We start from the raw sequence: 23,090 nt of genomic DNA, 5'->3' as shown, positions 1-23,090 counted from the left end.
ACAACAGTCCGCCTCACTACCAGGAAAAAACAAAATAAAAAACCTCTCAGCTGAATCACTGCAAAGTGATATCACATTGCGAGGCCAATATACAACAAAGGAAAATCAACACTTGAAACACTTATTTTCTGGAGGCATTTTTTAAAAAGAAGCTGCTTATTGTACTTACTGTCTGTTAATTTGTAGATCAGATACTTGATACTTTGGCAAATAATTTATTCAATACTTTGTAAAGTCCTACCCACACATCAGCACTGTGGGCAACGATGCTAAGAAAATGCATTTCGTTTCCAGGAAAGAAAATAGGAGATGATTTTTGCTCTTTGAAGTACCCACTATTGCATATTTCATCCAGATCTCAGTAGAAATAGACATCTGTAGACATTTCCCAAGGTCAGGGACTTGCACATACTCTGTGGAGCAATGCTAAGGGTTCCCACCAGAGGTCCTACCGGTGGCCTCCGTACTTGGCCACCCAGTCTGTCCTCCCGTGCACTGAAGGGACTGGCTGTGCACGATTCAAGATATTTAGATTTTTTGCTGTAGGATTGTAGGTAGGTCCTGAAAATGGCCCCCGGCCAGTTTTTGTGTTCCAAGCATATTCTGAAAGAAATCAGAATCAGAAATTAGAATGTTATTCATTTGATTATCAAATTAAAAACAAGTCAGTTCATCTTCTCATTTTATGGGAGAAATTCAAATTTACCTTTAAAAGATTAAGATCTGAGATTTTTTTTTCTAATTTTAAAAGCAAAAATTGTAGTAGTACAGTGGCACTATTAGGATTTTCGGTAGCTTGAGAGCTAACATTTCTGATTTATCATTCTGCTGCTGCTCTATTTCCAATAGTTCACATTAAGACAGGCAACATTCAAGAAAGAAAAGAGATTCCTGGTTCAAAGTCAGTGAGCAGTACCCACAATGCAATATTCAAATGCAGCATCATTACAGAAAATATATTTGGAATTGTGGGTCCTATAAAACCTTGGCTTCATGGAAGTACCCATATAGGGTCCTATTATCGATTTTTTTAAATGAAAATATGATTTCTAGAATTAAGAAACTTCATTTTTCTTTTTTTGGGTTTCTCTCTGTTGCCCAAGCTGGCTTCCAACTTAAGATTCTCCTGCCTTAGCTTCCCAAGTAGATGGGATTATATGTGTGCACCACCATGCCTAGCAAAAAACTTCATTTTTTTTTTAAACTGGGAAAATTATGGGTCATAACACAACTCCCTTAAGTGATGACATGTTCTAGAATCCCAGACATTTAATCACAAGTTTTGTTTTATTTATGAATTTGACTGCTTAAAAATTTGCAAAAAAAATTCAAATCTGCTAAATACTTGTTATCTCAACAACTGATAAAGTAAAATTGCTTAAACATCTCAAATAAGTGACAAAACAGTAAGTCAATTTTTACAGAGAACATTCTTCTCTTACCCCTTCCTTACTTCAAATTAGGAGCCAGTTTTCATAGGCATTTTACCTGCGGGATGCTCAGTCTTTCCATTTGGGATTGAACCTTTTCACACTGACTCGTAGCTGCCATTCTGGGAGTACACTGAAATGAATCTAAGCATTTGACACCCCTCACGTGAGCAATATTAGACCTACTGGCATGGTTCCCTTGTTTTTCTTACACTTTACTGTAACACTGGGTAGCAGGAGAAAACCATGTGAGTACGTGGCTCTAACCTCAGTTTACAGTGAACAAAGCGTGAGTGCAGAATGCCCTGGACCAAAAGCTGCCCTGACTGCTGTGTAGATTGGCTGGGGCCGGAGGCCAACAGCTCTCCAAATGAATGGGCTGTCGGGTATTTCATCCCACTCTTAGGAAGCCTAAATCTCTCTAAGTCATTCAGAAGCTGGCTAAAAACAAAAGGAGGGAAATATGTAAGGCACCGTGTTTTCCAAGAAAAGCCCTTTCATTGTAATCAGTGGAACATAAAAAACATCAATCAGTTAAATGATCAAACTCACCCAACAGGGCCACAGGTCAAAATGGCACCCTGGGCAGAGCAGAGATGATGTGACGTTGGGAGCAGAGGGAAAGGGAGAGATGATAAGCCTGCCCGATTCAGGGAAGGGGAAAGGGAACATGGTCTTAAGATAGGGGAGAGATCCCTGGGTTAGACGTGAGGGGTCTGAGAAGTGCCAAAAAGAAAAGCCTTCTTCCAGGTCTCGACAGCCTGTCAAGTCCTAAATGCACTTAAGTCCAACTGTGTTCAGGCCAACATTTTTTTAAAACTTCTTAGAAAAGGAAAGCATGTTGCCAAGAAACTGCAAGTGCTGGATTTAGGATTCCTTTTCTAGAAATTATAGTGTTTTGGGACTCAAGCACCCTTCAAGAAGAACCTAGTAGCTGACAACAGAGCCCAGATATCACCGCAGGGCCAGAAATGCCTCGATGCCCAGCTGGACCATGACCTGCACGTCAGGGTCTCCCAGGAGCCGGGCAGTCAGCCTCATCATGTCGGGCTGTATGTTTATTATAAAAATTGCATTTGTTCTACCAAGGGCATTTAACGTTTTGTAGAAAATGCTAAAGGGGTTACAAAGAATTTTATCAATGCCATGATATAAATCAGATATAAAACTTCTGTATGGTGGAGACCATGAGCCTTTGGTAACAGAGTTAGTGTACACAGAGTGCTTAGCCCAGGCCCTGGGCACCCATTGGTGCCTGTATAAGAAGTTACTCCTCGCCATTCCTGTTGCTACTTTCAAAGCAGGGGATGAGGAGGTATGAGGAAGTTTGCGGGGAGAGATTAGTTTGATTTTTCTTCTCAAAACTTGAGGGTGAGGAAGAAAAGCAGAGAGGGAGACTATGAGAGCAGAGAAAAAAGTCGAATAAATATGGTAATGACCTGGTTTTACTTTCTTGTGGGAAACTGCCACCCAACGGGCAGACTGGAAGACACGTCTCCTACAGAACAGTGTCTTCCTAAGTATTTGCCTGGACCACTTGAGAGTGATTAATATTTACTTCTTTTTGTTTTACCTCTCCTCCTATCACCGTCTGTAGGAAAATAGGATAAACAGAGTAAATGAAGAGAGGAAAAATTATGAGAAAGTATTTACTTTAAAAATGAAAACAGGAATACACATGCTAATCTGAGAATTAATAAATATATAAATGCCTTGAATATCTTGTAGATTTTTTTAAGACCCACTCAATTTCTAAGAGCAGGTATCCAGAAAACAGAATGCTTTGACATGATTTTCTGCTTTTATATTAAAAATTGCTGCTAAGTCATGGTGAATGACTCATTGAAAGGCTGACTTAAATTATTTGAGGAATTCTAAAAATGACTGCTATATAGAAAATGTTTACTTATATAGGTAGATTTTGTTTCAGCAGAGAGGTAATGGAACAATTATTTTTACAGATAAAGCAACCGAGTACTATTTAAGACTTTACAGTGTGGTAAGAAAAAGTTAAAATGATTCAGTGTTTTTTTTTTTTTTTTTTTTTTTTTTTTTTTTTTTACATTTTGAGCTGTAATAGTATGAACTTTAAAGACTGGAAATTTGAATCCATAGTTTCAATATATGATCCTAGTTAGTTTAGGCTGAGAATACTCTGGGGGTCAAATTGTAAATGAAAAGACAATTTTTTTTTTTTGTTCCAGGGATTGAACTTACTTAGGGGCACTTGACCTCTGAGCCACATCCCCAGCCATATTTTGTATTTTCTTTAGAGCCAGGGTCTCATCAAGTTGCTTAGCGCCTCACTTTTGCTGAGGCTGGCTATGAACTTGTGATTCTCCTGCCTCAGCCTTCCAAGCCACTGAGATTATAGGTGACATGAGTATCTTTACCCAACTTCTGATTATCTCTTATGCTTATTTTAGGTGCTTCACTAAGGATATCTATTTTAGATTAAAATAATTTAGAGAACACTCATAGCCAGATCTGGGGAGGCTCAGGCACAGATTTCAAGAGTGAACCTCTGCACATGGCTGTCATATGCCATGCCACCAGGGAGCATGTGACTCAGTTAGCTGTGACATTGGAGAATGGAGGAACAAACCCTCCCTCACCTAACACTACCCTCCAACAAAGGCCAGGTGGGAAGGTTCTGCCATGTGGACTCTGTCCTTTGAGGGAGCTGCAGAGACGCCCTGACGCCCAAGGCAAGCGCACACTACTGACCAAGCCTTTGCTCTGCGCCAGGGGCGTGCGGCAGGAGAGCGCTGACACATGCCTCCTCTCACATCCTGGTGTGTAGCAAAGCCCGCTCTTCGCAAATGGACAAGCCCACTTGTTTCTCTTCTTTCTTTTTGTGTGTCTGCATGGTACTAAGGATTTAACCTGGAGCACCACCTCTGAACTACACCCCAGCCCTGTTTTTTATTTTATATGGAGACAGGGTCTTTGCTAAGTTGCAGAGGCCAGCTTCCTGTTTACAGTGCCCTTCCCTCAGCCTCCCAAGTTGCTGGAATGATAGGTGACAAGCCCAGTTTCTGTGCTGGCTCCACAGCGGTGTGACCTTGGGTAAGTAGCTTAGGTCAATTTCCTCATCCATAAAGAGAGCACCCCCCCCCCCCCCCCCGTGGCTTTGGGGACTAAATGACAATTCCACAGAGCCCTTTGTGGCTGGCAGACAGTAACCACTTAATTAGAGGCAGCTCTTCTTTTAATTATTAGACTTTCAAACCATATTGTTAGAAGAAAAACAGAACATTTTGACAGAACCAGCTAGAACTCCGTTAATACGGTGACACTGGTTAAACAGTCTCATTCAGAAAAAGTGACTGTATGAACTTTTTTTTTTCTCTCTCCTCTCTCACTCTCTCTCTCTTTTTTTTTTTTTATTGTTGGTTGTTCAAAACATTACATAGTTCTTAATATACCATATTTCACAGATTGATTCAAGTGGGTTATGAACTCCCATTTTTACCCCGTATACAGATTGCTGTGTCACATCAGTTACATTTCCATTGATTTACAAATTGCCTTTCTAGTGACTGATGTATTCTGCTTTTAAAAGCTCTGCTCTGCTTAGAAATCTCAAAACCACCTCTGAGTCGCTCTTACCTGAGGCTGTGGCACCGAGAGGTGCTAAGTGGATCCTCTGGCCAGCCGACCCCACTTCTTTTTTGAGAAAGGAAGGATTGTAAGTACTGTAACTTCCAAGATTTCCTAGTGGCGTATCCAAAGTTTCAGAGTCAGAAGGTGAATATTTTAGGGTGCCAGAGAATAACTTTGACCACTACCCCCATTACTTCTAAATGTTATTTTCTGAGCACCTGGTATGTTCTAGGCACTGTGCTGCACTTGCCAGAGACTTTATTCACTCCCTAGAACAACCCTCTCAGACGAACAGTATACACACTGCGGGTTCTGCAGTGCTAAGAGACTTGCCTGGGTTCCCACAATTAGTAAGGGGATGAGCTATAAGCCCAAGTCAAGGCCAAGGTATGTTCAGTTCACCCCAAACACACCAGGCTTTATGATGCTAGTTCTTAACATGGGGCTGCATCTCCTGCCAGGAAGCCCTGTCCCCTGATGTGTTCTCCCCCTTTTTTCATTTTGGAAGTCTGTTGGAAGTGGACTTATGCTCCTAAGGTTGTTGTAGGGACTGAATAAGATGCATGCAAAGCATTTAGCACAGAATCTGGTATTCAGTGTTCGTCCTCAACATCGTGGTGACCATCACCACTGTGGACCTTTCTTTTCACCTCCGGCGCACATTTTGAATCACATTGTCTTTTACTTTTAGAAGAGAAGTTCAAAGCCATGATGGTATTCAGTACACATCAGGACACATCAATTGTTCTCATTCTCACCATTGAACACTTCCTAAGTCCTTACTGTGTGACAAAATTCTATGTGTAGTTATATCGTAATGCCTAAGTAAACAGGATTTCCTCCATTTTATAGATGGGGAAACTAGCTTAAATCACTTGTCCAAAACCAGAAAAGCGTGTGAGAGACAAAAGAGGGACACATCAGACACTAAAAGCAACACAGGAGCAGTTACGCAATGCAGAAAGAAGCTGCTGAGGAAAAAAATGAACAGAAAGTTAAGTCTTCTTAAATTATTTTGGCTTATTATTTGAAGTCCTGTGAGCCACAGAGTTTTGAGTTGGAGTTAGGGGTTGGCATTGTTGAAAACAGTGACATCACCTCCCTATGAAATCCACCATCTCCATTCACTTGACTGAAATGGTTGCTAATGCCCAAGATAGGAATGTCAGAATCAAAAAAATATTAAAGGAATACTGGTCACAAGATTAGAAAATATTCTTTTAATTCTTTTCAATAGAATTATCTGCTTGATTTCTATAAATTGCCATAGTTAATTTAAGAAGACAAATATAGAGCTTTTTCAGAGTGAGTCAGTCTTAAAATCCCAACTACTAAAGGAGGATAATACAGACAAGAGGAAATGCTGAAAGCTGGTCACCTTGGCCTGGGATCGGGTGGAGGATGAGAGGGAAACTAGGAGACAGAGTCAAAGAACAAGCCCAGAAATTACCTTGTGGCTCCTCTAATTTTTCAGGAAAACTTTCATTGCATGATAGTTTTTCAATTGGTTTAATTATGCTTTCTTCTAAAGAGAAGGCAGGTGGAAAGAAAGAGCCAATGGTAAGGAGAATGTTACAGGAAAAGCAGGGAAAATGAATCAGGTGATTAATGAAAAGATCCAGAATGAGCCCTTGAAATGGGAAGACACTCCCCTGTGTCATCACGGCTTTCGTTTGATGCCAGGTGAGTATTTCCCTGAAACTCAAGCTTCATTCTAACTGATTAGTGTAAATGGTTGGTTCTGTGAATGTCACTTTATATACCCGAGAAAAAATAAGTTAATTACAGGCCCCCAGTGTAAGACACCTCATCTTTATCAGATGGGTGAGTCTTTTCAGAGTCTAAAAACATTGTGGAAAGTCTAGGTGTGAAAATGTCCAACCAGAACACCTCACTGGACTGCTCCCTCATGAAAACTGCAGTCATCAAACTTGTTTGGCCAATGCCACCACGTTTTTAAGGGTTCCATACCTCTTCACACACTTGTTGATATGTAAAACTTTTCATCCTAAGTTTAGGAAGAGGATGTTCTTTTTCTTCCTTTTAAAAAATGTTTTTACTTTTGAGACAGGGTCTCACTAAGTTGCCCCAGCTGGCCTTGAATTCTCAATCCTCCTGCCTCAACCTCCTGAGAGTCAGGATTACAGGCAGGCACCACCAGGTCCGGCATGCAAGAGGATGTCACCGCCGGCATATTGTAATTGTCAATATCCACATAAAATCAGTGTATTTCTCCTTTAAATATAACCAATGAAATCTAAAGACCATAGTGATTTCATGCCCATATTATTGATGTAAAAATACATGAGCAAGTTCTTTTTTTACATTTTATATTTTCATTCATACTTCAGCTTCCAGTTTTTATCCAAATATAATTTAGTTTTAAAAGTCTTTAAATTGATCACTCAAAAATCCATATAAACTTGAAACAAAATCTGATTTAGGCTAGTTATAATCATAATGATTCATTGTACGTAATTACTAAAAAAGATGAGTATTATAAATTTTGATAACTAAATAAGAAAAGTTTTCTTAGAAACATCTCTTAATAAGAAAGATGAGACTTTTTCCAAATAGCTTATGTTTCAGCAAATGAATACTTCTTGTCGGGACTTCACGGGCTCCAATACCAGTGCTACTTCTCTGTCTCTGTCTCTCTCTCTTTGTCTCTGTCATTTATGGAGACAGAATCACTGAGAAACCTTTTAACTCAAAAGGGAATAAAGGGTGTTTTGTGATAGCCTTGCCGATATATTCTTTGTACTCTCTTCAAATTTATGGACCAAGAATCATAGCTCAGATAAAAGGATTTAACTACCTGTCAACTAACAACCCAATTAGATTCTCCATTAATTTTTAAGCTCAAAACTAGAACCCCCCCCCCCCCCCGCCATTAGAAAGGATTTGCTTCACAGGTATCTGGGATACTTACTTTCTCAACTCTGACCTCAACATATCAAAGTGTCCCTTTGATTGGCACCCAGATATTTTACATTGGGGGAAATATAAAAGTCAAAATCTTTTCTCTTGTAAAGCAGAATTCAGAAACACCCCGCCAATAAGGAAGATCCATTTAGGAAGGAACCCAGATGGAAGATGAGGATCTGGCAAATGATTCCCTTGGCACTCTTTGTGCTCAATAGTTCATAAGCTTTGTGTATCCCTTGCACGGCCACACCCATCTCCATTGGAAGAAGGTAGGTGCAATGTATTTAAAAGCAAACATCTGTAGAAGGCAGACTACGTACATTTACATTTTAAATCTATTCTTGCATTACCTGCATTACTCCTTTTGAAAGCAAATTCAGTGCCAATGGGTCCCAGAGACTTAGGAAATAGCTGATTATTCCAAGCATATGGGTTTATATTCTTTCCACTAGCTACGAAGGATACATTCTTGGGATTCACACCTTAGAAGAACAAAACAGTCATTTCAAAGATTAGCATGTGATCATAAACTTGAAGGAAAAATACACATGTTCAAACAAAGACTAAACATACTATGAAGAGAGAGAAATTTAGGTTCACGTATGAACAGGTGGAGGGAAGAAGGTAAGTGATATGTGGGGGGAGACAAGGATCCTCCAGCCAGGGTTTTAATCATCACCCTAGGTACGTGTATGACTGCACACGTGGTGCGGTGCGACTCTACGTCATGTACAGCCAGAGAAATGAAAAGCTGTGCTCCATTTGTGGACAATGGGTACAGATGCATTAGCTGTCATAATTAGAACAACAACAAAAGTGCTATGGAGTAAACTGCTCTGCTGGACAGCAGTGGTGACATCAACTGGATCTAGGAGCAGAGGGTGACACCAGAAGGTACCACTGAGACTATTCCATTGCATATTCTATTTGCAACTCCCTTGTGATAATGAAGTACCTAAGGCTTACAAGGTAAACCGGTGGATGACTGCAGTCCCACTGAAAGAAACAGAGAACCGAATCTCAAAAGTCTTGTTCCAAGTACACAGCTGGTCAGTAGCAGCTCAGTAACAATGACACATGCTTGTGTTCTTTCCCTGAAGGCCAGTGTCACAGATCTGCCAGTCCTTGTGCTATAGTATCATGCTGTCCTGTAATCATATGGTACATTTCTGGAGCTCTCATAGTCCTAAAGGTCAATGCTTAATAAGACCTTTTATACTTGGTTTTAGGGTAAAGAAGAGTCCACAATGATATTTTTTATCCCTGAAGACATTCACTTGTGAAATTAACTGTGGATTTAAAATGTCAAGGGTTGCTTGTTATCTGGGTTTTATCTTCTGCATGGTTACTACTTCACAGCAGGTGCTCAGTAAATGTTTCTCCAAGTGACTGAACTGAGACCAATTCTAGTTTCTAACCTCTTCCAGCTTCCGACAGGCCATCTTCAGGTAAAGAATGCAGCCGGGTGACAGGACAGCTCAAGCTTAGATTTTAAGCAATTTTTTTGTAATTTTGAGTCTAGTTTTTAAGTGTCAATTACAGCCATACTTCTGACCCCAGGGAATTTGCAGAATTTGCTAGATTTTTTTTTTTAGTTAAAAAATAAATGATCAGACAGGTCTTAGATACCATGAAATATATTCCTGAAAATCCCATTAGGAAGCAGAATATGAAAATGTGTGCTTTGGGCCCACTTACCCTCTGCCAACAATTTATAGTAGTCACCCTTCAATAAGTCAGAAGACTGATTTGTAAATTTCAGTCAGAGAAGTGGACTATCTTATTTAAACAGAGTGTATTTCTACGAGACTCTCATATCCCTGCCCATCCAGGCTGAGTAGAACTCTCACGGTTTCAACACCAAACTTTACAAATCTACCGGTACCCAGAGATTACAACACAAGTGTTTTTGCTGCTTTTGAAAGTGCACCCCAAGCCTTGTGGCCTTCAGTCTGAGGCCTCTGCCTTCCTAAGGGCTTCCATCCCTGGCTCAGCCCCTCCTCCAGCACATTAGTGCTCCTCCCTCTCAAGCGAGCATCTCCAGCCATCTGCAGACCTGCTCTAGGTCTCCACTGTTGATGGCCCCTGCAGTCCATCCTAGGTTCGTTTCTAAATGCCACACCTCCCTTCTAACCTCATCCAGTGCAAAGGGGCCATCGTCAAGACAAAGCATGCCATCTGTGTGACAGGTTTAGATTTCAAACAGTTCTTTGTACTTTTGGATCTAACTTCCAGATTGAAACTAACTCAAGCTCACCAGGGACCTCTCTCTCCACTGTCAAATTTAATTAGACATTTCTATCCCTCCTTATCCAGCTGCTCAGCAGCAACCTACTCTTTCTGATGAATTTCCCCTTTTTGGCCTCTGGAAACCACCTTCTCTGGCTTTCCGACCCTCATCTGGCTGGCTGTTTTCTTCCTCCTCTACCTCCCCAGAAAAGCCCATGTTCCCCCCTAGTCTCTCGGTGGGTGATCGATCCTGTCTGGGTCTGTGGATGTACAGACTGCCTGCATGCTGGTGATTCCCAAATCTGTTTTTCTGGGACCTTTTCCAGGCTCTTCTATTCCACTCCCATCCACCTCTCCTTGGTCTGTTTCCCAGGCATCTCAACTGCAATTCCCCACAAATGGGAGGCACAGCCTCTTCCCTACCCAAACTGTTCCTCCTGAGTCCTTCCCATCTCAGTGCCTGGCTCTGCCATCCACCCAAGATTCAAGCTCCAGACAAGCTCCTTTCCTCTCACGGTCCACCTCCAATCCACCAGCAAGTCCATTTCCATCCTTTAAGTCATCATTCTCTTTCTCTAGGTGACTGCAGGAGCCTCCCAACTCAGCTCCCTGCTGCTTTTCTTGTCCCTGGATAGTCTATTATTTATACAGCAGACAGTCTTTTTAACACATACATCAGGTGCCACTCACCTCCTGCAGTGGACCAGGGATAAAATGCAAATTCCTTCCCCTGCCCTAAAGGCTGAATTCTGCTCTCCCCTCAGCTCAGGGAACTTCAGATGTTAAACCTTCTGTTCTTAAATACACTCTGTCTTTCAGACCCCCTCCTCCCCAGCCTGCAGTCAACTTTGGTTCCCCCCCTCTGCACCATCACTCCATCACTGTTTCTTACAGTGTATGTTCACACACACACCTGTCACACACACACACACACACACACACACACACACACACACACACACACAAGATGGTGAGCTCTATGAGAGTAGTGTTTATTTCTCCATCACTGGGAATCGCCAGCACTACAATATATGCTGCTTGAATGAGTAAGCCACATAATATCTGCAACACAGGTATTTTTAAGAGGCACAGTTAAAAGTGCTGTCAACAAAAAAGAAATGGGGAAAGTCAGGAAATGTCTTAGTCATCCAATAAGTACATTTATAAAACAGCTGATAAATGCTATACTTGGCTAAGTGGGAAATCTGTATCCAGCTTTGGGGAGCTTGCAGAGAAGACTCCTTCTGGGGCCTTAATCCTCCTCCAGAAAATCCTGAATAAGAAACTAACAATAAAGCTATCCTGAGACCAGAGTGGGGTTCTGGAAGCTTTTGTATAGTATCTGCCCATGAGAGAACCATGACTTTCTTGGACTCTTTAGGAACCTAAGATGAAGAAGCATCCTGAGTGATGACTGACAGTTTTAGTCTGATTACAAAGGCATAGTGGGCAAATTCTCATCTCATAACGTAATGACATGAAGATTTTCTATGCAGAAAATTAGAACTCCAAAACTCTTTTCTCAGTTCAAGAACCAAAATAGAAGGTCATAAATAGCAGTCTTTCTCAAATTTTGACTTAATGAGAATGAATAGGGACTTTAGGTCAAGAATATATTTCCTAAAAAGAGTTTCCAATTTTTCAAAAGGGATCAATCAGGTAATGAATAGTAAAAACCTAGCAAATACCATGTTCATGTCTTACATTGATAAAAATTTTACTATAGAGTAAATTTTCTTTTTTGAGGGAAGGGGATACTTGTGATTGAACTCTGGGGTGCTTGACCACTGAGCCACATCCCTAGCCCTATTTTATATTTTATTTAGAGACAGGGTCTCACTGAGTTGCTAAGCACCTTGCTTTTGCTGAGGCTGACTTTGAACTCACAGTCCTCCTGTCTCAGCCTCCAAAGCCACTGGGATTGCACGCGTGTGCCACCGTGCCTGGGAGGAGTGAATTTTCTAATCCCATCCTTACAAGAATCAGACTATTTTGATGAGACACATTTTTAACAAGTAATAAACGTTTTATTTTCTCTACTTACCTGGAAGGTATCTTGATTGTTTCAAGTAGTACTGTTTAGCCACTGATGCAGATGATAGTTGGGAATCAGACTTTAGGTGAACCGCAGCAGGTAAGCTCTTGTTTTCCTCTGTGGAGTGGTGGAAGCCTGAGGGTACTGCCTCTGAGAGCCTTGAAAGTCAACAGAAGGTGGCTATAACGCCCAGATCAAGAAGTTCTCCCCTACCTCTCTGCATCCTTTCAAATCAGCCAAAGCGTCTCACTTTGAAGGCTGCACCAGTCCTCTGGCTGAAGGAATGCTGACGACAGCCCCCCCGCTGTGTAGAGACTAAGTGGCACATAGAACTGTTTCTGATACTGGATGGTATGTGACACAAAGCTTTACAACTGAGCAGCAACTTGCTTGTGTGTGATATGTATGATATGTATCTATATTTACTGAAATTGCTGCACTTTCAAAATGTGGGACAGTGGTGAGCTGAACAGGAAGGCAGTAAGAGCCACTTTTCCATGTGGAAATCGAGGATTTTCAGCTCCCAGGCTTAGCTCTGCCTCGTTCCCAAGGCCATCTTGACCACACAGCAGTACACAAGACAGCCGTCACTACCTGAGGACGGGCTGTCATTTGTTTTGAGACGCACACTCTGGGTTGTGAGGAGCCTCAGGACTGACCTCTTCTGCCGCCCCCCCCCCCCCCGCCCCCCGACTGACTTCTTCCTTTGCCAGGACCTGCATGTACTCCCAGCCGGTCCCCACCTCCAAGCATCTCTGGCTACTCTCTAGAAATCCACACTGCTACAACCTACTCATCAAGCCACCCATGGGCAAGGGACACTGACTTGGATGGCCTTTGAACTTGGGCCACCCCCTGTGTGGGAGCACTAGACACAGGTAGGACTGCAGTGGAAACACCTCCCTCAGCCACTCTGGCTATGCCATCTAGGAAAGTTCTCCTGTTCTCAAATCTGCTTGTCAGAGACCTGTTCACAGGCAGAACTGTGGAGCTCCTGTGGTTGCCTCACAGTGGCACCCAGGACACTCTTGCCTTGTCCTACAGGTCTTGAAGGTCTTGTTCTGCTGTGGTGTATTTGATGGGTTGAGGACAGGCTAAGTCATGTTTAGACCTTTGCTTAGTACCTACTACATATTCAATAAAAGTTTACCAAGTATACATGTCTACAGGTACAAATAGAAATATAAATATCTTGCTTTTATTCACTTTTAAAAAGACAACTGTTAAACAAAAGGTGTACACTTTAGTATTTGGCACTCTGTATTCTTGCTGGGGAAGCCCTGGCTGTCTGAGACTCTGAGCAGGGAACAGCAAGGCTGTTCACTTCACCAGGTATGTGGGCTCCATTGTGTAAGAGGTGGTGTGGCATCAGTGAGGGAAAACCTTGGGTTTGAATTAAGCCTCATCTGATCTTTGGTAAGTTACTCAACCTATCTGAATATCAGTGCCCTCTTCTGCAGAGAGTTTTAGTGGAGCAAATAAATTATGAATAACCCAATGCAGTAGTGCATGCCTATAATCCCAGCTACTCGGGAGGCTGAGGCAGGAGAATTGCAAATTTGAGGCCCATCTCAGCATCTTAGGAAACCCTGTCTCAAAATAAAAAAAGATGTAGCTCAGTGGTTGAGTGTCCCTGGGTTCAATCCCCCCCCAAAAAAAATTATGAAAAAAGTTTAGGGAAATGGTATCATATTATTAATAATAACTATATGCCTAAAGTTGTATAGGACCACTGAAAGGTACCAGAAAATAAAAATGTGGAAGAAATGCCCACATGAGCATTTTATTGTCATACAGTTTTTATTTTACTAAAGAATTTCAAGAGAAAAGGTTCACTGATGTTGAGAAAATTAACCAATTGTTCCCTTACAAGAATCAGGCAGATTCTATATGATAGCTTAGGTCTTGCTTCAGACCTTTACCACCCTCAAAAAACATGAAGAAGTTCAGTAAAATTAAAATGAAGTGGGTTTAAAAGGTTTTCGGGTCATCTACATGCACCACCTATGTTCTTCAAACTCTTGGGCTCCCAGATACAACTAATTAAAAAAGAGAACTATGCAAATCACTGCACATTTTCAAGATTTGATCTCTATCTATACTATCTGATTTTCATCATAAATGAAATAAATTTATTTTCTTGTTCCTTGCCAATAGTAGACAGAAAATTATACATAGAAGATAGAACGTTGGGAGGGTGTACTACAGTTAAAGTATTTCACGGCGTGACTTGATTAACTAATCTTTTTTTTAATATTTATTTTTTAGTTATAGGTAGACACAATATTTTATTTTTATGTGGTGCTGAGGATTGAACCCGGTGCCTCACGCATGGTAGGTGAGCGCTCTACCTCTGAGCCACAACCCAGCCCCATTAACTAAATTTTAACCACCTTGGTCCATAAAACACACTCTGAATCATCCAAAAAATTATGCAAAATTTTTATCTTTGGGTTTTGCAAAATCAGATAGTCCTACAGAACATTCTAGTACATCTAAAAGAATAGTCAACACTAACCCCTCATGCTCTAGGGTTTTCAAATCACTATGCTTTCCAACAAAAGCTAAAATTCTCTCTCCCTCTCCCTCTCCCTCTCCCTCTCCCTCTCCCTCTCCCTCCCTCTCCCTCTCCCTCTCCCTCTCCCTCTCCCTCTCTCTCTCTCTCCCCCCGCCCACCCCTCTTCTCTCTGAGTCTAATTTTTTGCACAGGCTGGTTTCAAGGGGTCTCCTGTCTCAGACTCCCAAGTACCTGGGATTATAGGTATGCACGACTGAGCGCTGCCTCTATTTCTAACGCAGGGGACAACATTAGGAGCATAAGGAACAACGGAAAGCCTCTTGAACTGAAGGCACCAGGCTTCTGGTTTCTCCCTTTTTTTAACACCCCAAAAGTTGTTACATCTTAATGCCTGTGCAAGACCGGAAATATTGTAGAGGGGGGAAACTTTCTTGCCTAAAGATGGAGAGGGCTTAAATGTAAATGTTTTTCCCTCAATTTTGTGTATTTTAGGGAAGAGGACCTATGGAACCTGAGGATCTGGAAATTGATTAAGAATGATCCCAGCATACATAATATCCTTTAGAGATTCATTATCCATCTCTTTGGGACATGTGTACCCCCTGCCCCAGGTGAAGAATTCAGCACTGCACAGTGCTAAGAAGCTATTAGATAATAGGTGACTCGGGATACTTTCTCCCTATTCCTCTTCTGGTCCAAAGATGAAGAAAACAAAGTATTTTCCCAAAATGTTCACTAAAATTTAACCCAGACTAACTTCAAAGATCACGTAAATAATAATGACATAAATCGTAGAAAGAAAAGGAACTGCTAGAGACGTGTAACTCTCAGAAAAGGTTCAGAAAATGGTCAAAAGATGTTTGAACACAAAGGAAACTGAGAACTCATCTGAACACCATCAGAGGAAACCATCAACTCTGTGCACGGTGTTCTGCGTCTGCACACTGCGTGGGAATTTCAAATGGGTGTAATGATGACCAAGAGTGAGCTGGGCCTGCTGGAGGGCACGGGTAGCCCCAGCTCTGGGAGGCTGAGCCCAGGAGCTGGAGACCAGCCTGGGCAACACAGCGAGACCCTGTATCAAAAAAATAAATGCACCAGAGCATCATGAAAGCTGAAGAGTAACCCTTCCCTACACACATGCAAATCATCATCCATTACTGTGAAAACCTAAGTTTTGTAGCTTTTCAGAGGTAAGCAGAAAGACTCGTGTTTCAGAGAAGAGAATGTTAAGCTACCTTTTTGTCCTTTATGGTATAGTTCATAAAAGGAAATGAGTAAAATAAAGTTGATGCATGGTAAAAATATCTTTTCCTGAGAAAACTGAGATCTTACCGAAGTGGAGAATCTTTTTTCCTCTTTTCTTTGAAAACACCCATGCTTGGCTTCTTGGAATGGGAGGCTCCAAAATCACAGTCCTCAAACTCTTCCCAGCTGTCTCCAGCCTTGAGGATAGTCTGACCCCAACGCCTTCTAGCACTTTTATGAGCCAGTGGACCATTTGGCTTCTGTGGGAAAATCAGTCATCATAATCCTCAGTCCTTTGTGAACGCCTTTTACACAAGCTAGTCTATCAGGCACTAAGAGTCACATTCTCAAGGAGCCTTCATCCAGTCCTGTGTCTTCTAAGACCGGGAACCCATTCTGAGAAACGCACCCTGAGGTGATTCTGTCATTGTGCAAACATCACAGAAAGCACTTACACAAATCTAGATGGTCTAGCCTACGACACAGGTAGGCTGTAAGGTGTAGCCCATAGCTCTTAGGCTATGAGTACAGCACACTACTGTACTGAGTACTGTGGGCAGCTGTAGCATAATGGTTAGTACTTGTGTATCTACATACACCTCAACATAGGAAAAGTATAGTAGAGGGGTTGGGGGTGTAGCTCAGTAAGAAAGCACGTGCTCAACAAGCACAAAGCCCTGGGTTCAAACCCCAGCACCAAAAAAAAGGGGTGTGGAGAGACAAAAATATAGTATACAAAATGATACAGGGCTAGGGTACAGTGCTTGCCTAGCACATGTGAGGCCCTGGGTTCCGATCCTCAGCACCACATAAAAATAAATAAAGATTATTGTGTCTATCTACAACTAAAAAGTTTATTTTGAAAAATGATATAAATGATACATAGGTTCAGGACACTTACCATGAGCAGAGGCTGCAGGACAGCAAGCTGCTCTGGGTGAGTGAGTGGTGAGTCAATGTGAAGACTGGGACATTACTGCACATGACCGTTGACATTTTAGACACTGTATACTTGGGCTATGCTAAATTTATAAAACATATTTTTCTTTCTTCAATAATAAATTAACCTTAGCTGACTATAACATTTTTAACTTTAAAATCTTTAAACTCTTTTGATTCTTTGCAATAATACTTAGCTTAAAACACAAACACATTCTAAATTAACAGGGATTTTTTGGCTTCATTATAATCTTCCGGGGCCACCATCATACTGTGGTGCATTGTTGACCGAGACATCGCCATGCAGTACATGAATGTATTTAAGGAGATAATGTGCACATTTAAAAACATTAACAAAAATAGGTAGCACCTGCCAAAAATATGACATGAATTCAGATGGAGGAGAAATCTGAATTTAGGAGGAGGAAAGACTTCCATATTTAGGATCTGGATGACTTTTTATTGATGTAAAGGATCCAGAAAACCAAGACTTGACTGTGTCTCTTTGGGCAAGTGACTTCACTTTCCAAAGCCTTAATGACCTTCTCAAGTGGGGACAGCCTTAAGGAGGGGGACATGGAGACAGATATTTTCTAGTGTCCTTCATGATTCCCTCTCCCAAGGGCAGAGGCACACTTGAAAGAGCAACAGTCATCTTGCCACCAGAGGCATGAAAGCCACCTGCTAAGGGGTGGAGCTTCTTTGGAAGCTGCAGGAGCTCTGGGTTGCTGCCTCCCAACTTCAAATTATGTGAGAAAGACAATCCCTATGGGTTAAGGCACAGCGTTCAGGTTTGTGTTAAAAGGCCCTGAATATAATCGTAATGTACAGAGGGAAATGGGAGGGATAACTTTAAAAGCCTGAGTGTCTCAGAATAGTGGCACCATTAACAGAAAGATGGAATGAGGAACGAGTCCTGGTTTGGGGCAGACAATGAACTGGTTTCATACAAATTTAAAGAGACACATATGAACTGAAAAATCCCAAAGGCAATTGAAAATTGGGGAACAGAGCTCGGAAGGAAGGGCAGCTATGCTGGGAGGGGATGGGCGGGCTATTGCGTGAACCGATAGCACCACGTGATGATGGCAAGCAGTGGAACTTGCCAATTTCTATTCTGTTATTTTTGTGGCCAGGGAGAACAATCTCCAGACTGCAGAGAATAAAACATCTAAAGTCCAGATGAGTGGAGTTAAGGAAGATTACAATTAGCTGCATTCTGGGCTCCTTTCATTTGAACTCTGTGTTAGGTACCAGTGCTGAATGGGGTCAGCGACACCCAAGTGATCCTGTATGTCTGACAAGACTGCAAAGGGGCAACTATAAATAGTTTTCAAAGTAGAAGGTATATTTTTGCAAATATCACATCAGTAAGTTTGATATAGAACGAGGGCAAAGATTTTAAAGTCATCTGTTTGTGAGCACTAAGGAAAAAAACCTGGTGGATCTGTAGGCCACCGTTTTCATAAAAAGCAAGCAATGAATTCATTAGATGGGTATGTGTGGACTTCATTCAACTTGGGGACAGAATGTTTCATATCTTTACTAATACAATGTAGTAGTGAAGCAAAGGTGGGTCAGGACAAGGGTCAATCATTGGACGAGTACCATTTCAAGGATCAGTGTCAATTTAGAAGGTTCTAGTGGCCTGCTCAAGGGCTCACTGCATTCTTTTCATCATGAAGATACAGGAGGAAAATAAAAAACAAATCTGTAGCTGGCAACAGGTTACATAGAATGGTTAGACAGAAAAGTAAAAGTAAGGGTTCAAGCATAATTAGAAAATTGGGAGGTAAAAGCGAGGTCCTGCAACTTTCTCAATCCTAAAGATCAAATGCCCAAGTAAAGGTATTTAACATGTTTCGCAGAAGCGTGTATAAAAAAAATAGATTTAAAAGTTTTAGTTGAAACAATGCTCAAATCCAGTTCTGGAACTTGTTAGCTATGTAAAACTTTAGGGTTAGGTTATTATTGGTACTTGAACTTGTGTGAGAAGGCACACACAGGGGCTTAGCATCATGCCTGGCTTGTAGCTACTTCTACATGTAGCTGCTCAACATATCCGCTTCCTTCCTTCCCTCTCAGATTGCATCAATGTTTGATTTGTCTTCTTAGAGAATAAAACAACAACAACAACAACAACAAAAAAAAAATGTAACCCTTAGTGGCACCAGTGGACCCGTGATTCCAGACAACCTGTTTTTCCTCCCTATCCATCCTTGCTCTAGCTCAGGCAGGAAAAAGATAGGAGGGGACTGGGAGGCTTGTCAGTGAATGGACATCACATGCAGAGCTCATGAGGGAACCAGGGCTATTTCTCCTGGAGAAAGGGAAGGTAATATAAGGGCTATTTCGGCTCTACCTAAAAGACAGCCTTTCTAGAAGAGTGTTTAGCTTTTATTAAAAGCCAGGGAAAACCAGAGTTCAAGTCAGTATGATAGGCAGAAGTTTCTAAAGTTCAGTACTTTCTCAAAGATGGAGAGGACTCCTCAGGACCTTGGAGGTAGTTTTTTTTTTTTTTAATTTTCAATTGATCTTTTATTTATTTAGGAGGTGGTTTTAAAATAGTATGGTAATCACTATTAAACAAATATTGAGAATGTACCACGTGGCAGGCAGCACTTTAGGTTCTGGGCTGTGTTGGTAATAAAACATTCCCGATCTCAAAGAGCTTGCACACTAGGAGGAAGGGCAGGTAATACACAATAAACACACCTAACAAGTAATAGTATGTTAAATGTGATCAGTGCCGGGGGAATGGGAGGCTCTCACTTACTTGAGGATGGTGAACTGATAAGGAATTAGATAAAGTGTTGTTCAGATTTGTCAGTCCTAACCAAATGCAAATGCATGTGGGGGTGTATACCTGAGTGGGCAACTAAAACCTTCCCACACCTAATGAGCTCCTGGATCTGCCTAGAAGTGGGAAGAGGAAGTTTTCTACTAGGCCTGACACTTAAAACCCATTCAAGTGCAATAGAACTTAAAAGCAGCACAAAATTCTTGTTAAAATTCCTGAAATTTAGAATCAGGACTCTTGAGTATCCAATTATTTTCAGTTCTTCTTTGAGTTCTTTTGTATTGATGTAATTATTCAAGGAAAACTATAGCATGCAAACTTTTTAACTTTCATTCAGAAAGTCTTTCTTTCTTACATATAAAATGTTCTCTCATGTCATGCAACTCGCAGAGGAGGCAGGAGCTTTAACACAGGATGATATTTTATATCTTCCCCAATGTTATTAGAGCTGCCTGGCACTTAATGCGTTGGCTCAATCATATGCCACTTACAGTTGGCAGGTTTTTGACGATGCTAGGAAACAGTGTTTGTGGCGGTCTCGGTTGACTCTCTTGCTTTGGAGGCTGCTGGAGGTCCCCATCCTGTGGCGGCTGAATGGACTGCAGTGGTAGGTGGCTGTGCTTTGGCTGGGGCTGTCCGACAGTCTGGTCAGTTACGTCTGGCAGAGGCTTGGGGTCTAGGTCAACAGGAGCTGGCTTGCATTCTAATGACTGCAGCTGCTTATTTAAAGTCTGTTTTGATTCCAGAAGATGTGAGGAAGGGCCTAACACCTGTCCCACTTGAAAATATGGGTGTTTCAATGCCTATAACAGCACAGAAATATTAAATTACATTAACATTTAGTTCATCAAAGTGTTTCCAAATCTAAATTATGTACATCCTTAGCTTGAAATATGTTGCCCACCCTTAACAATGCATTCCTAGTGCTGTCTTAAAAAAAAAAAAAAAAGGTGTGTGGGGGATGAAGATAGATGTAGCTAAGTTGCCTCCAGGCTCTCTTCGAACTTGTGATCAGCCTCCTGAGTCACTGGGATAACAGGTGGGCACCACCACCCCTGGTTAAGTCCCCCAGATTTTAGTTCTTAAGTAATCAAATCTTATGTGTGTTCCCCTTTGTGATTTCTCCTATTACTTTAATATCCATGCTCTTCTTACCCTGAGATCAAATGCATATCCTTTCTTTTAGTTTTTAATGACTTACTTAAAACACACACACACACACACACAGTGATTTATTTGTGAAGTATGGTGAGAGGTAAGAACCTAAATTCACTTTTCCTGAAGAGTTAGCAAACTGTCCCAGTGAACTGTCATTCACTGAACAGTCCCACCCTCTCCCTGCCATTTGTGACACTGTGTTTATCTTATCCTGACTTAAACGTTTTATTTGTCAATTCTTATGCAGTACTTTCACTACTGTCATTATGATCACTTCAAGGACCATTTTTAATGACTGCAGGGCAGGCTGACCACCTACATGCTCTCTACTTGCTTATTCTTGTTCAATCGTGCCTTGACTTTCTTTCCCATTTGTTCTTCCAGATGGCCTTCAGAAAACATATTCTTAGTTTATTTTAAAGTTTAAAAGAGAAAAGTAATTCTTAGGTAATTTTCACATATGATTTATGTTTAATCATTAGAACATAATGAAACTCATCCATTTTTTAACTTATTTGCAAATAAAAACTTGTAAAGACTCTGAGACTTGCCAACAGTCACAGAGGAACAAGGGTGTGCCCCAGTGCTGCCCTCTTGTGGGAGCTGGAGGCTGAACACTGTCACTCCATTCTCTAATGATTACCGGAGTGTGAAGAGAACGAGAATCCCAAGCCTCAACCAAAGGAGAGAGTAGAAAAGTCTAAAATGACAAATGATTGAAGAGATGCCTTTTTTGCTACCCATGAAAAGGTCTTCCAAACTTGTCTGTCGCATGCCTGAATTGTCTTTAGAGATCCATCCCTTTCAGACTCAACCTCCTAAAAGCTTCCTCATTTGAATCCCCAAACAAAATCACCTTCGTGGCTATCTTTGCAATTCTTCCAAGGATCTTCCCTGTGGAGAAGCTGATCGACTATACTAACTGGATGCCCTAGGGATGCATTCTCTTGGTAAGCCCTGGTTAAGCATGTCTATGCAGATAAAAACATCCCTGACATGGATAAAACTCAAAAGTTTAAAAGGTGTAACAGGGAGATTTGCCTCACCTGGCTTGCTGTTGGTCGTTTCTTTGGATCCCAATTCAACATTTCAGTCATTAGGTGAATGGCTTCATTACTGGCATTGGGAATAAGGGTTTTTAAGTTTATAGGAACACACTGAGGAAAGCGGAAATTCATAGAGGATGCAAGTTGGTATCCTTCTGGCCAGTCACTCTGTTGAAAGAATATATATGTGGGGGTGGGAGCAAAAAGAAAATTGTTTTAGTAATCAATTTAAAGATACAAAAGTAATTCAGGTATGAAAATTTGAATACTGATTCATATAAATGAATGTGAAATAAAATATCAGCCTTTATTTCTGATTAGGTTCTACCAACCACATAGAAAAAAAGAACATTGAATTGAGAGGGAAAAAATGAGAAAGCTCCATATTTCACAATATTACACTCTTGTCTGGTTTTGGATCTTGATGATGACATTGGTGACTTTGAACACATAGAACAAGTGCTTTACAAACACTTGATCCTACAAAGATCCTCATTATATATTATAAATTGTGTCTAATGTGAAGAATTACATAGCTGGAAAATAATAACTTTGTTAGAGCTTAAATATCTACACTTACCTCTCTAATATTAACTACAAGGCACATACTGATTTATTTAGGATGTAATCGTACATAATTACACTACTAAGTACATCCCAGAAAGTAAGGTTCACCTGAAATGCAATATTAATTAAAAAGTGCCAACTACCCCTGGCCAAGGTATGTAAATGGAAACAAGAAAGGGTTAAAAGAAAGTAAGTCCAGGGCCCCAGGGATGTTGGTTGATGCCCGGGGACCTTCACAGAGCAAGGAGGAGTCTCAGCCAGTCACCAACCCCAAGTCACACTCTAAAGAGAACTGTCCCTTAGTTCTTTTTTGTTAATATATATTTTTTATTTTATAAGAAGCAATATCTCAATTACCATGTATAAAAGGAAGGAGAAAGGAACATTACAATGATTATGATTTACTTCCTTTTTTATTTGAGATGGGCTGGTTTGAGTGAGGTTACTTCCGTTTAGTAAGTATTATGGTATTGTCTGCTTCTGTTTTCAGAAACTTTCTTAAAAGCAAAGTTTTGCAAACAAAACCAAGAATCTTAAATAGAACCATTCTGAAAATTTCTTTTTTAAAAATTTTTTATTTGTTTTA

The 23,090-nt window shown here is 41.0% G+C and overlaps 1 protein-coding gene across 4 annotated transcripts in view; it reads right to left on the bottom strand.

Annotated features, from left to right (window-relative positions):
- Window positions 1-403: 403 nt before the first annotated feature.
- MAK (male germ cell associated kinase) overlaps window positions 404-23,090 on the bottom strand; it is a gene marked incomplete at its 5' end in the record, with an annotated part of 53,922 nt that continues 31,235 nt past the window's right edge. For 2 of the 4 annotated variants that reach the window (XM_081295256.1, XM_081295257.1), the window contains 6 exons: window positions 404-603; window positions 8,315-8,446; window positions 12,238-12,386; window positions 16,082-16,254; window positions 20,225-20,536; window positions 21,938-22,105. In XM_081295256.1, coding sequence (XP_081151382.1) covers window positions 449-603; window positions 8,315-8,446; window positions 12,238-12,386; window positions 16,082-16,254; window positions 20,225-20,536; window positions 21,938-22,105 — 1,089 coding nt within the window. In that variant the 3' untranslated portion in view covers window positions 404-448. Of the gene's footprint in view, window positions 604-5,042; window positions 5,148-6,486; window positions 6,562-8,314; window positions 8,447-12,237; window positions 12,387-16,081; window positions 16,255-20,224; window positions 20,537-21,937; window positions 22,106-23,090 lie in introns of all 4 variants that reach the window. The other 2 variants (XM_081295254.1, XM_081295255.1) reach the window with 2 other exon arrangements.

The sequence above is a fragment of the Spermophilus citellus genome (assembly GCF_964194105.1).
Source record: "Spermophilus citellus genome assembly, chromosome: 5".
Classification (NCBI taxonomy): domain Eukaryota; kingdom Metazoa; phylum Chordata; class Mammalia; order Rodentia; family Sciuridae; genus Spermophilus; species Spermophilus citellus.
Note: the sequence above shows the minus strand (reverse complement) of the source record. Positions and strands in the feature narration are given on the sequence as shown.